The sequence below is a fragment of the Notothenia coriiceps genome, unplaced genomic scaffold (assembly GCF_000735185.1).
Source record: "Notothenia coriiceps isolate Sejong01 unplaced genomic scaffold, NC01 NC01_scaffold00006850, whole genome shotgun sequence".
Classification (NCBI taxonomy): Eukaryota; Metazoa; Chordata; class Actinopteri; order Perciformes; family Nototheniidae; genus Notothenia; species Notothenia coriiceps.
Genome location: NW_011339551.1, coordinates 19,059 through 33,032, shown reverse-complemented (window position 1 = coordinate 33,032; position 13,974 = coordinate 19,059). Strand labels below are relative to the sequence as shown.

Here is a 13,974-nt window from a genome sequence, read left to right as displayed (position 1 = left end):
CACATACACACACACACACATACATACATACATACATACATACATACATACATACATACATACATACATACATACACACACACACACACTTGCAGCTGTGACCTACTGTGCAGGGATCATGAGTCGTAACTGCACATGTGCTAACACAAGCAGCAGTTAAAGAAGTAGAGTATCACCCAGTTTATGTTTACTATATGGCTTTCCAATCAATATTCAATATATGAAAAAACATATTCCAAAGCCAGAGACCCTCTAAACCTGTGATGTAATCAATATGTCATTGGATTAGGCACCTCAGGGAATTTTGATTTCTGGCACAATTTCTTCCGTATCAGTTATGGTTTGATGTTTAGTTTAAGCAGGGGTCACCATGCCTGATTAATTTCCTGAAAGATCAATGAACTGGCCCTTGGGTGATCGTATATATATCCTTTATTTAACCAGGTAAAAGACTCATTGAGATTAAAATCTCTTTTCCAAGAGTGACCTGGCCAAGAGGGGCAGCATGTACGAAGTTACAACAGATAAAACGCAGACATGACAGGCAGACAAATACAGCTGTAAAACACAAATAAAATGACACATTAGCCAGTCAATATGCGAAATAAAACAAACTATTAAAAATCATTCAAAACTGGCAACATTTTAAACGATTTTTGGATATACGAGCACTCTATATCTACCAATGGTGTCGTGTTCTCTGTCCTTTAAGATGGACCTGAATTCACCCATAGTGATTACATCTGAGAGTTTCAGCTCCTTCTGAACATTGTTCCAAGCTGTGGGGGCAACATATTTAAAAGCTGTTTTATCCAGTTTTGTTCTCACTGTAGGAACCAGCATCTGAATTAAATCTTGGAAGCGCAGGCCATATAGACTTTCTCTATGACACATATATGTGCAAATGTAGGAGGAAACCAACCCAAGCAGAGATTTATAAATAAAACCCAACCAATGGGAAAGTCTGCACAAATATTAAATAAACAAAAATGGCCTTTTCTGCCAACAGGTTTTTTTGTTTTTTTTAAGTCATGGGTATAGTACAGTATATAGCCAGCGGGATTGGTGGAAGTTGGTTGAAACTTGGAATGAAACTGAATAGTTTGCAGTTAAACCAAAGAGAATAAATCACAGTATATGTTAGGAAAATACTTGCAAAATGTTTAAAAAACGCAATATGAACGTATTGTTAGTTAAAGGTGGGGTAGGTAATTTTGGAGAAACCAGCTCGAGTGCGCTAGAATTTGAAAATACACAGAAATCTGCCACTTCCTTACAGAGCCCCTCCTCCAACACACACGAACGTGCACATGACCAATGAGGGCACGAGATAAGTTTGTGCACAGATGGAAGGCTGACAGGCAGGTAGGCCATCCAGTTATTTTAGCCGGGCCGGCTCAGATGATTGGTCGTGCTTTTTACAGTATACGGGTTCCACAGATGACATTTTTTTATGGATTTTTTGTCAAAGCACTTCAGATATTCATTGCTATCGGGATGTTAAGAGCATTCCATGGAATATAACAAAAAGTGTATCTCGAGCCGGTTTCTCAAACTTACCTACCTCACCTTTAAGTGTTTTATTGGAGCATTGTAGCACTATTGGAGGAGCCTGGTACTTAACTTTTCATTGCCAACAACTATCCTGTAGCTATTGTGTATATGACAGTAAAACCTTTGAATCTTTATTCTATTTCTTGACTGAAGCTGTATTATGTAGTTTTGTTTATTTAAAATATAAAATCAGTTTATCTCACAAAAATGTCAATCAAATCCAACCTCTTCCTGACTCTGGGCTCCTCATCGTTGACTGCCCCCACCAGGGCTTCCAGCAGCAGCCCCACACACTCCCCCAGTGAGTGGCTGCACCGGGCCAGCAGGTGTTCCCCCAGCTCCACCATCTCCAGCCGGACCCTCCAGTGCTGGTGAGCCGAGGAGCAGGAGATGATCTTCTTCAGGAGCGAAGAGAGTCTCCCCGCGGTGCTCTTCACCCAGTCCTGAGAGCGATGGACCATCAGCTGAGAGACTCTCCCCAGGTCTGGTGGGGCAGTCCTGCAGAGCTCACCGGCCTGGAGCTGGGCGTCCTCTATCACCAGCCCCACAGTCCTGTACCAAACCTGAATGAGAACCACAGTAAAGGAGATAAAAAAAGGAATTACATATTTAAAGTGATTTAAACACTTTTGTTTCACTCTAAAGAAGAGAAGACATGTTTGCTTTACGCAATTTTATAATGATGTGTTTGTCATAACCTAAAGCCTTTTATTCAAAAGCATTTGGTGGCAAAGAGGAGTTATTACAAATCTATACAAAGATCGTTATACTCTCTGTAAAACTGGAAAGGTATGATGGACATTCTCCTTCGGCATTTTTTATTACAGTACGATGCTTTTTAGCTGACGATCTTATCCAAAGCAACTTACAAACATTCAATACTCTAGCAATTTGAGTTCAACAGTACACTTCAACATGTTAGCTACAGGGGCTGGGATTGAACAGCTGACATTCTCATTGGTCGATGCTATTTAGCCCCTGCGCGAGTTTAATTAATTCAAAATTAAGTAAACAACAACAATTCAATGAAAAACACATAAAGTCTACTGATATATAAAGTGGGTGATTCTGTAAACATTTGTCATGAATTAAAATAAATAACTGCATCCTGCCTTTAACGTTATATGTGGCAGCGTAAAAAAGCCCCTGAAACGACATGAAGACTATCAAGGGCACAATGTATACCGTATATTTCCAGTATATAGTGTTAGGATACACTTGAAGTTAATATGACAAAAACATTATTTTCTATCATCTTAAACTTTTGGACTGTGAGTTCAAACTAAAAGATGTTTTGATGAAGTTATGAGAAATAATCAACGTATTGACCAATGATATAAATTACAAGTAACCAAATAACTTTGTAGTCTCTAAAAGATAAGAAAATAGTCAACTTGTCAAAAAAAGAAATGTAGTAAGTATTCATATATATATATATATAATATATAAGAAGCTGCAAGTATCAGTTGTTTAGCATTTTTGATTACAAATGGATTAGGAATCCTTACTCACAGTTTTAATAATAACACTAATTGTGTAGTAATCTATTATGTATGTGGAATTCATTCATAATTCAATAATACAGGACTAAATAAAGATTCAGACCTGAGATGCCTCACCACAATGAATGACCTGTAGCAAGTTTTGTTACAAAATGCGAGCTTGCATCATCACATAGGGAATCAAAGTGAACACGGTTACCTTTATCGCCCTGACTGTCACTGCATGGCCATGTCTCAGATCTCCTGTAATGATCCTAGATACAGCCATGGTAATCCCAGGTAAGAATGAAGCCATGGTGCTGCCTAGAGCACCTCTCTCCTGTGACGATGGGACTACATGCTCCTGAGTGCAGTCACACTGCAGAGTCAGAGCCTGGAGGCACTTCAGCGCTGCCAACTGTACGTCTCGAGATCTCTCCTTCTCTCCCAGAGCCAGCAGCAACGATATGGCAGATCCAATGCCGGGAAGCATGATCGGTTCAAAGAGTTTGAAGATGATATCACCATAAGCGGCATGAAGCAGTGCGTCCAGGCACTTCAGCACGGCAGATTTCAGCTCCTCTGAAGTCTCTGCAGGTTTCCCAGGATCGGTAGGAGTGCACAGGCAGAGGCAGAGCTCTGACAGGAGGTCCCGGAGAGTCTCCCAGCTCTGGACACACGTGGTCTCCAGGACGTGGCTCATGGCCTCAGCCACAGCCTGCACCAGTTTGTCCTTCTTTGTCCCAGGGACTTTGAGTACGAAACGAAGAGGGAAGAGGATGTACTCTTGGAGCTGCTGTAACGTGGCATCGTCGATTTCTTTTAGCTGAGCGCTCAGCGTCTCCACGTCGGTCACAGTGGGAGCTTTGGTGAGGAGGACACAGGCCGGGCGCAGGTAGGCAAAGGCGATCTTTGGATCACTGATCTGATGCATGATTGTAGGCATGATTGCAGGAGTCACTTTAATGAAGAAGTGCAGAGGGATAGAAGATAGATAAAATAAGTATTAATGCACAAATTGAAAGAACAGGCAGTATTGCAGTTCACTGAAATTGTACTAGTCAAATAATAAAATAAACTATATAATATAACTAGATAATCAACATTATAACTTTGAGATTAAAACTATGCTGGTCACCTGCCATGTTGGCCAAGTACTTTTTGCGTTGATATTTAAATGTACTTTATGTAATCAGAAAGTTACATTGACAATTGTTTACAAGTAAGTAAACAATTAGTTAGTACAGACAGTATATCATAGAAATAACAGTTATGAAATTTAAAATGTTGTAATAAAATTGCAACATACATAGAGAAAACCGCACACAAAAACAAAAGGTATAGATAGGAAATTCAAGCATATTATGCAAAAAACCTATCTTTATTTTTCAGGTCTGTCCTACAGGCCTATTTAGATGAGTATTTTCTGACCTAACGGTATAACAATTGTTAACACTTGCACTGAAAATGTTATTGACCAGTCACCAATCTTACCTGCTTTTGACTTCTTAACTAAATGTTATATCTAATTAAAAAAATTGGCCAATCAGCCTTTAGTCAAGAAAATTCAAATTATTTTTGTCTGAATGTTGACACTGTCCTCTGGACATTCTTATGGAGGTCAAATCTGAGCCTGGTTATGGTGTTGCTTCTGGTCTTGGTTTTGTTTTGTATTGCCAGAGACATTGTTGATGTATTTTGTTGTTCCAAGGAAGTAGTAAGTTGTCTGGACAGTGCTGTATTATGTACTTATTATCATCTACCAATTGCCCTTTAGAAAAGTGAAACGTTAAACTATTAGCGTAAAGAAACAGATACAGAGCAATACTATGTACATGCAGTAACAGTAGAACATGTGTAGCATCGATGCTAGTTAGCTGACAGCATCCTGCATGCTGCTGAGGCTGCGGTACAGGCGTCACCAGACAGTTAGCCTACCTTCACATTAGAAGAAGTTAGTGGACCCGCTGCAAGGCCAAATAAGCCCATGTAAATGGCTTTATTACAAATATAAGATTTTAACATCACACTGGTGAAGTTCCTGAACTCCACCCACAAGGAACGTCATGTTTCTGCGTCCATGGCGCTCGAATGACGTAGGATAACACGAGTTTGGTTTTCCTGCTCCGTCGGTTGGATTTTCAAAATAAAATAATATAAAGCGCTACTGTGAAAAAGAAAACCGTATAGAAATGTATAATAAACAAAATACCTATACATATATAAACAAAAACATACAATACATTCAGCCTCTGACTGCCAACTTCGTATTGTCAGTATACGGACTGACTACTGACAATACGAAGTTGGAAAACATCCACCATCTAAAGCCAATTTTATTTTGAAAGGAACTGATATCTTTCACTCTCGTCTGCTAGCTTGCTACAGGACCGGTCCATGTTGTCACTGTGCTGATCAATTATGTGAATTCAGCTAATGGTTTTCTTCTTTTCCTAACATAGCACGTTGTTTTCATGGCTATGACGTTTTCCGTCTTTGCAGTGGATGTCAGACAGCTAGTCTAAATACGAAGGTAATGCTACTGTTATTATGCTCAGTTGTACGTTAGCTTAAAGACGGCTAATATTTAGCTAACTCTACCTCTAAAATTAACAATGGTTTACTATGAAACGTTAACGTTCTGTTAAATTGTTTTGCAATGGTACCTACTTAGATATACGGGGGACTTGTGAATCTTACGGAAAACATGCCCTAACATACCGCTAGTGTATGAAGCAGGACTAGTTTTTTATTTAGCTTTTAATACAGTAAATCATACTGTTAGTTTAGTGGTCGTAACTGTATTCCTTTGACTTCAGTTATTTTGTCATTGACTGTGGCCTTCCCACTCAGTCTGTCAATGTCCTTGGACCATGTTATTAATAGATAGTCACTAAAATACGCATTACAGGAAATGATTGAATTCTCATGTGATCTACTCATTCTGCTTTTATCTCTTAACTTATCTCTACTTTAAATCTATCATCTTGTTTTTCCTCAGTGGTCTTGGAGGCTTCATGCTGTCCATTCCTGTCCCTGTCCTGTGCCAAGTGTCAGCATGGATGAAGGAACCCTGGAGGCAGCCATCAGTGCCTATGGTGCCCAGCTGCAGCAGGTGGAGACCGCCCTGTCAGCTGGCCTGGACCCTTCCCAGCAGTCAGACCTGCTAAAACTGAAAGAGGACCTCAGTCAGCTGATAGAGCTCACCGAGTCCAGCCTGGTGTCTGTCAAAAAGAGTAAGCTTCTGGCCAGCCTGGAGGACATCTATGGATTTCAGGCGAACACCTCAACGGCAGCAGCTGGCACAAACGGAGCACACAGCAGTTTGAACGATGAGTTTGCTGCTTTCTACACTGAACTCGGGGGGTCGTCAGGTAGTAGCTCTGACACTAGGGAGAAGGACAATGAGGAGGAAGGTGGGGTAGAGTATGGTGAGGATGAGGAGGAAGAAGAAGAAGATACACTCAGTGGCACCAAAGTAAGAGCACCGTACCGGACATCATGGGGGACATTGGAGTATCACAATGCCATGGTGGTGGGGGCAGAACCAGCAGATGGAGAAGAGGCACAAGTTAGAGTTTTCTACGTCTACCCCACCCAGAAGTCTATGAAACCCTGTCCATATTACCTGGAGGACAAATGTCGCTTCCCGGATACTTGCAGGTAAAGTTCCAATTTTTACACTAAGACCTGCAAGGCGTTGTTTTATTGTCAGTATTTGCCTGCCTCCAGTGTAATAGCAGATATCCTCCAGCAAGTGTCACCCATTGTCCACACAATGCAGGCTGACCATAGCTACAGAAATCAGTCAAAAACTTGAGAAATGTTCCTTCTTTTGCTACTTTTATTAAAAATTGAGTTGTCCCCCTATTGATCTGCTTGTTATTTGGTTACCCAGGACTTGTCTAAATGACTGTATAGTATTTTCACAAATGGGAAAACATTAATATAGATTCTATTACAGTTTGAGCTTCAACAAGCACTGTAAAATCAGCTTTATCTAATTTCTGTCTTCTGCTTCTTGAAGGTTTTCCCACGGTGAAGTGGTGTATGTGTCGGAGCTCAGAGAGTTCCTTGAGTTCGACCTGAGCAATCTTGAAGCAGGCTCGTCCTGCTTGGCTCGACATGAGGACGGCCTCTGGTACCCTGCCAAAATCAAAGGTATTATGATGACAGGGCCAGGTTTTCATCATGAATTTTAAAACAAACTCACAGTTTTGGCAGTAAGTGTCCACTATACTGTGATATACTGAATGTAAAGTATCCAATAGATACATTTCCTTGACAATCAAAAGTTATCTGAATACCATTTACAAAAGGTAATATAATAAGTTAGTTTAAAACTTTTTCTGACTAAACTTTTCTGTCTTCTCTCACTGTAGAATTGGACAGTGGTTTCTTCACTGTGAAGTTTGACTCGGTGTTGCTGAAAGATGTTGTGGTGGAGGCCGACTGCATCATCCCTCCTTTGAGAGAGGACGACCTGCCCTCCTCCTCTGACTCTGACGACAGTGGAGATGAAGATGAAGATGATGTGGTTTTTGCAAAAGGTGTCTATGGTTATGAGTTGCTATACCTGCCAATCAAAGCCAGAACTAGTCTCAGAAACATTTTTTTTTTAAAGCTGGTAATGCAATGTATGTGGAAGTAAAGTTTTGAATTTGAGTGAAAGTTGTGTAACTAACTATTTCTTCTTGGTTTTCACTTGTTACCCAATAGTTATGGACTCCGCTGTAGATCCCACAGAAATGTTAAGAAGTGCAGATTTCGGTGGCTGGGAGGCCCACACCAGAGGCATCGGATCCAAGCTCATGCTCAAAATGGGTTATGAATATGGGAAAGGTAAGACCAAGTGCACATGAATCACATTTCAGTTTCTAAAGTGGTAACGTCCTGTTCTGATCGTGGCACTTATTTATTGATTTATTTTCTATCTTTTTTTAGCAAGATAACTGATTTACTGCACTACTCTCCATACAAATGTCTCACCAGCATTAAAGGAAGGTCATAACAAGTTTAAGAAACATTAGTTTATATCTTCTTTGCAACGTGCATGCTAAGTGCCTTAGTTGCGTTGTCATCTTACAGAAAGAAGGTACGGGTAAGAACACGGACAGATTTTGCATGTTTCCCCCAAGGTTTCCTCCTTCCCTAAACACATGCATGCTAGATTTACTTAATCTGTCCGCCTCTGCCCTTAACAAAGCATTGGCTTTAGAATTTAAGTTGGTCCCTACGCTCTGCACTGTGCTGCACTTCAATATTTAGGAAGGGTTAAATGCGGAGGAACAATTTGGCTGAGCGCCCAGGCAACAAAACCTCAGTGGGATAGGTGCTGTGTAAATAATCAATATCATCGCAAAAGAAGGAGTACCTCACATAAGCCAGGACATCCTTATAATGAGTTTAATGATAATTAATATAGATAGGTATGGAAGTTTGATTGAAAGGGGGTCTTGCAAAAAACTCAAATCAATGGGTCACAAAAGATACAATAAAAAAAAGTGTTGATTTGATTTTAGTAACTAGATTGGTATTAGGAGACCTTCAGCACGGCTGACGCATTCATATGCGTCGGGTCGTCCCATTTCAAGAATTAAAAAGTAGTTCATATGACTTTGGTGTGTTCATGAGCTTTTACTATGTGAAAGAGGTGCTGGAGCCAGGCAGTATGATAATTCATTTATTGGACATTGAAGCAAGTAAACATGTCTTAATTAGGGGTCCTGAAAATGAGCATAATATGTCCTCTATAACATGTCAAATTTGCAGAAAAGTGTAACGTGTGTCCCTTGTGTTTTCTCAGGCTTAGGAAAGACGCAGGAGGGTCGACTAGAGCCAGTCATGGCAGTCGTCGTGTCTAAAGGGAAGCCTCTGGACGAGTGTCCCGAGCTCACCCCGAGACGACCCCGCATGAAGTCTGCCAAAGATGGCAAGGGGACAGGCCGCCCGAAGAGGAAGCCTCGACGCAGAAGGCCACGGGGGGGCGCCACAGGGGGGCGCAAAAACGTCTTTGACTTTCTCAACAACAAGCTAGGAGGCAAGAGTATTGGTCCTGCTGAGGGGGGGGCTGCTGCTGCTGGGGTAGCGGCCGGGGTGGAGGCTTACAGGGGGGGGAAAAGCATAAAGAGGACTCTGAATGTAAAGGTGTTCCAGGCTGCTGAGAGGGTGTCCCAGACTGAGAGGGAGATCCAGAAACTGACGCAGACCCTCAAGAGACAGACGGGAAGGTCAGTACGGATCAGTTGTTCATTTATTATATGTCTAATCTGACTTCTGTGAAGGCTGGGAGCTGAACCAAGAGCCCAAACAATCATAGATACAGAAATGCACGGCTATAATTTATTCTGGGATATGAGCACACTACAGGCTACAGAGCTCCTGTCAAGATGGCCCGTGGGAGTTGTGAGGAAATGTAAATAAGCTGCAAAGTTCCGAGGCTAGAAACTCATTTCCGTTGCCGACTCATTCTGGAAAGTGCAGCTAAAACCAACCAGTGTCTTCCCACTTGCTAATCTATTTGTTGTTTGTGTGCGCAAAGGGATGCCTCCAGAGTGAAGCAGCTGGAAGAGAAGCTGTCAGCGGCCCGCCGGCTGCTGGCCCAGCAGAAAGCCCAAGAGCTGTCCGTCCAGGGCGAGCACAGGAAGTCTGACACACACAAGAAGATGACAGAGTTTTGAAACTCAGTTCTTCTTAAAGACTCAAAGAGGGTAACTGGAAGCACGGCCTGCCTGAAATGAACTTTTGTCCCCCACCTGTTGTCAGTTATTTGCTCCAGACATTTATTTTAACATTTCTCTCCAGCATCATGGATTCAAGCTGGCAGCCATTTTATGCAGAATGCAGCATTTACTAATCAATTCTGATTCTCATTTTATTTTGAAGCACAGAGCGGTTTATTTTGTTCGATCGCTTGGTTTAAAATTGTACAGTTCACACTTATGTTACAAACCTCATTTTGTTTGTGATGAGCATTATGTCTCAGTGTATTTTTTGTCTGTTTATTTCTTTTTACTAACCTTATCATAAAAACCCTGTTTGAAGAAACTACAGTGCATTGTTCTTTATTTTTTAGCTACACACTGTTACACAGCTGAGACCTAAGTGAAAATAAGTTTTTCTCTACCACAGAATACTAAATGTGGTCTTTTGTTATACTTTGCTGGCCAGGAGCTGCTTCGATGTTTAGTGCAGTATACCTTGACGTGGTTTTCTGACTGACTTTTAAATTACATCCTCAGGAGTTTGGAGACCTTTAACAGTTTTGAAGTGAAGCCCCTCTATTCGCCCCCGCTTCTTACCAGCTCGTACGCAGCGTCTTTGAAGCTATGACCGTAACTTCTCTGTTAAATAATGAATTTGGGGAGCAGCTTGTCTGCTCGTACATCGGCCATTGTCTGTAGGCGGTGGGTGGGTAGGGACAGCGTCTACCTTGCTTCCCTTCATTCTCAAGTAAAAGGTTAGGTAAGTCTTGTTGTTAGGTAGCTAAAAATTAGGTCTTCATCCTTTTTATAGGGCATTTCCTACTTTGAATGTGATATAAATAGTTTTAAAAAACAACACAAAACTAGTATATTTGCTGCATATATGAAACTTGTTTTTAATTAAATGTTTTAAGTATAGGTTCCTACGGAGCCCCCTAGGGGACATGGAGAAGAAAAAAAGAAAAAATGTGAACAAAAAAAAAAAGGTTTTGCGAGATCTCGCAATCCTTTTTTTTTTTTTCACTTTTTTTTTTCTTCCAGGTCCAGGCTTAACAGACAGGTGGAGGTGATGACTTCTGCTAGTGGAATTTGGAATATTGCAGAAAATCAGTCCTCCGTCAAAGATGTTATTTTTTTTAGATATCCTACCATTTGTTCAGCGGACAACCTTAACATATTAATGCCACTTTTATAATAGCTATGTGCTGTGAATGCAACTGCCACAAGCATAAAGCTAACATTAGGCTGTAAAAAACGAAATGGCGGTTAGGCCTACATGACTTCATATCACCATTGCTAAGCTAAAGGTGGCTAATGTCCAGCGGGAAGACGTTTGGCAGTCTTATTTAGCCACTTGTTAGAAACCACTTTCTACCACACCTAAAAACTTCAGACATTCACTAGTGGGGAATCTACTGAGTTTGAACAATTTGTGAACAATTTTGTGTCAACTACCAGACCTTTTATTCGGGAATCTAACCAATATCAATAAAAAAGGAAGCCTGAAAATGCTGAAGTGCATTACCAGGTTAAGGACTTATTCCTGAACCATTCTATTACAGGGACACTCTTCTCGTCATTATTATGGAGACCCAATTGTTTTTTTTTCAGGCTTCAAGTACATTTGGCGGGTTTGATGTCCAGCTAAACTTAATCTGCATAGACAGAGGTTTAAACATCCTGCTGTATGTGTTTGAACTTTATAGCCACATGTAGGGAAGAACGGGGTAAATTGAGCCAGTGGGTAAATTGAACCACCCCCTGTAACCAGGCCTTATAGTTGTAATCAAGTGACCAGAAGTTATGCAAGCTCCACCCATTTCTCATTACCTGTGAAAGAGAGATACTCATTGTGGTCTGGTAAGTAAACATTTTTACAAAAAAACGTTTTTTGCTTGTCAAAGTACATTTTCCAGATGTCAGCTATATCGGCTGTCATGTAAAAAAAAAAGTATCCAGGTTTAAACACATATATTGTATATGTTGATGTGTTGGCAGCGTATTAAAACATGTGTAAGCTAAAGATGACTCTGAATTTTAATGCTAAGCTATTTTTGTAAAATGGTGGTTATGGGGTAAAGTGAACCATGGGCCTTGGGGTAAGTTGAGCCAGTTTTTCAATGGAGAAATTAATGAAAGTAGGCCAAGTTGATAATAAGAGCTCATTGTAGGCTACATTTAAAGATGAATTTAACCTGTGTTTGATTGGTAAGATGTATGAAATTGTATCACCATTTGTATGATTACTTTTCCTTTTAACATGTTCAAAAAAAATCAATCAATTCAATCGAAATTTATATAAAAAATATTTGAAAAACTAAGCTTGTATTTGGTTTGTTATTTATTGTTTATAGTGCCAAGGCACACAGGGGATAGGTTTGAACAGGTATGCCCAGGTTTGAACAGTGGTTCAATTTACCCCCTGACCTGGATCAACTTACCCTACACTGGGCAAGTTGAGCCACATGACCTTTTTTTTTTAAAGAAGTAATATTTTCACTGCCCTTGATCAAATATGAATTATTATCATTGCCATTGATAGGAGACATCCTGAATTATAGGTGTATGTTTTCATTTTTACTATGTGTCATTTCTCCTTGTTTAGAGGACAGCATAACAAAAAAATGGCTCAATTTACCCCACTCTCCCCTACTGTACATTGATTCATCAAGGATCCCAGTCTGTCAATGAGCTTGTCTATTTCACTACAGGCAGATTTCACTCACTTGCTATGGCAGGCGCTGCTAGTTTGACAGCAAGGAAACATGACTAGGGGGTGACATTACTTTTCTGATGAGTTGAGTATCTTGATGTCGATGGCATCAGCTGGAAGGAACGCCTGGCTGTAGCACACGAAAAATGAAATCCCTTGACATTATTATGATGAAACTGCCACTCAGATTGATTAACTTGTTAAATTAAGTTGCCAGAAAGCAGTTCCAGATGGCCGCAGCCCACTTTAACCTGTGGTTACATTCCCCCAATGCAATGACAGTGCAAAACGCTGAATGCAAGAAACCAAACTATAAACTTGATAATTAGCATAATATGTCTCCTATAAATAAATATGCTGAAGTAGTCAATGAAAAACAGCTATAAAACTGGTGACCATCAGCAAGTCACAGCGCGAGTGTTGTCCCTAAGGGCAGTGAATATCTCATGGTAAAGTGATACAACCCAGTCTCACGGCATTTCGTGTTATAGTCACGACATTTAATCTATTGATTCGTGTTCACCAACACGATTTTCCCCTTTTTTTTCGTGTCAAACAGAACGATTTTAAAAGCAATGTATTTCTATTGGTAGTATGTTTCGTGCCTGCAGCACGTCTTTTTGTCCATTCCGGTCTTGGAAGACCGGAAGCTGTGGGGCTCATAAAAACATGTTCTTACTCAAATATCGTATAATGTCGGATTTTTTTTGTCTTCTGTGAGGAAAAGAAATGGGGCTCAGAGCCTCAGAATACTGAAATCTGTATTTTTTTAAATCTTCTTTTCCTTCTAATTTTTTATTCTTTTCTAAATAACACATTGTTATTTACTCACCAATAACACACAATTATCCTTGTTTTTATTTATTTATTTTAATTCCATAATCTCTGGCTTTTTTGGCGTCCGTCAGGAACTGAATTTCAAAAATAAAAATAACCGGAAACAGACGTAGGCCTATAAGGGACATTTCGAGCATCATTGCGATGCACAGCATAGGCAATAGCTCACGACAGGCCGTGGTATATGCTCATTATATCACAGCTAAGGGGCGTGGTTCGGCCCGACGCGAAGCGGAGGGTCGACAACCCCCTTAGCTGTGATATAATGAGCATATATCACGGCCTGAAGTGAGCTATTGCTTTTTATAAAACGGTTACCAAGTGTGGCAATATGAAAGACAAATACACAGTCTAATTTAAATAGTTTTTATTAGTAAATAATGATGTTCAAAATAAAATAGTCCCTCCGTTGCCTTCTGCACAAAACATAGTGCGAGGTGGTTGCTATGCAACAACACTAACAGCGAGCGAACATATTAGACAGAGAGCGTTGATCCATTATTTGGCTGTTTATTTACAGTAATGTGTATGTTGCTGTTTATTGTGCATCCACTGAAAAACTGTCCAGCATCAGTAGCATGGCTTACGTGGTCACTTGTATAGGTTGAGGTTGTTCGAGGCTGTTGCTTGGCGTGGCGAGAATATTGCTCCACTTTCTCCGGTCCCCGAGATTGGGCTTCCTATA

The 13,974-nt window shown here is 40.5% G+C and overlaps 2 protein-coding genes across 2 annotated transcripts; one reads left to right on the top strand and one right to left on the bottom strand.

Moving 5' to 3' along the window:
• Window positions 1–1,779: 1,779 nt before the first annotated feature.
• LOC104943800 (TELO2-interacting protein 1 homolog) lies at window positions 1,780–5,093 on the bottom strand (the record flags this gene model as incomplete). Its single annotated transcript, XM_010769265.1, has 3 exons — window positions 4,974–5,093; window positions 3,256–3,995; window positions 1,780–2,117 (listed from the first exon to the last, which is right to left on the bottom strand). Coding segments are annotated over exons 2-3 (1,064 nt in total), but the record flags the coding sequence as incomplete, so codon positions are not given.
• A 322-nt stretch (window positions 5,094–5,415) lies between these two features.
• zgpat (zinc finger, CCCH-type with G patch domain) lies at window positions 5,416–10,082 on the top strand. The gene is made up of 7 exons (XM_010769264.1): window positions 5,416–5,568; window positions 6,037–6,698; window positions 7,063–7,196; window positions 7,418–7,585; window positions 7,755–7,877; window positions 8,842–9,265; window positions 9,577–10,082. Exons 2-7 carry the CDS (start codon window positions 6,094–6,096, stop codon window positions 9,713–9,715), a joined length of 1,593 nt encoding a protein of 530 aa, XP_010767566.1. The 5' UTR covers window positions 5,416–5,568; window positions 6,037–6,093; the 3' UTR covers window positions 9,716–10,082.
• The last annotated feature ends 3,892 nt before the right edge of the window (window positions 10,083–13,974 follow it).

Excerpts from the sequence above, each read along its gene's own strand:
- zgpat (XM_010769264.1), top strand. The coding sequence starts at position 6,094 with ATGGATGAAGGAACCCTGGAGGCAGCCATCAGTGCCTATGGTGCCCAG. Across the intron at positions 7,197-7,417 it reads GTACCCTGCCAAAATCAAAG|AATTGGACAGTGGTTTCTTC; the intron begins GTATTATGATGA and ends CTCTCACTGTAG. Across the intron at positions 7,878-8,841 it reads GGGTTATGAATATGGGAAAG|GCTTAGGAAAGACGCAGGAG; the intron begins GTAAGACCAAGT and ends GTGTTTTCTCAG.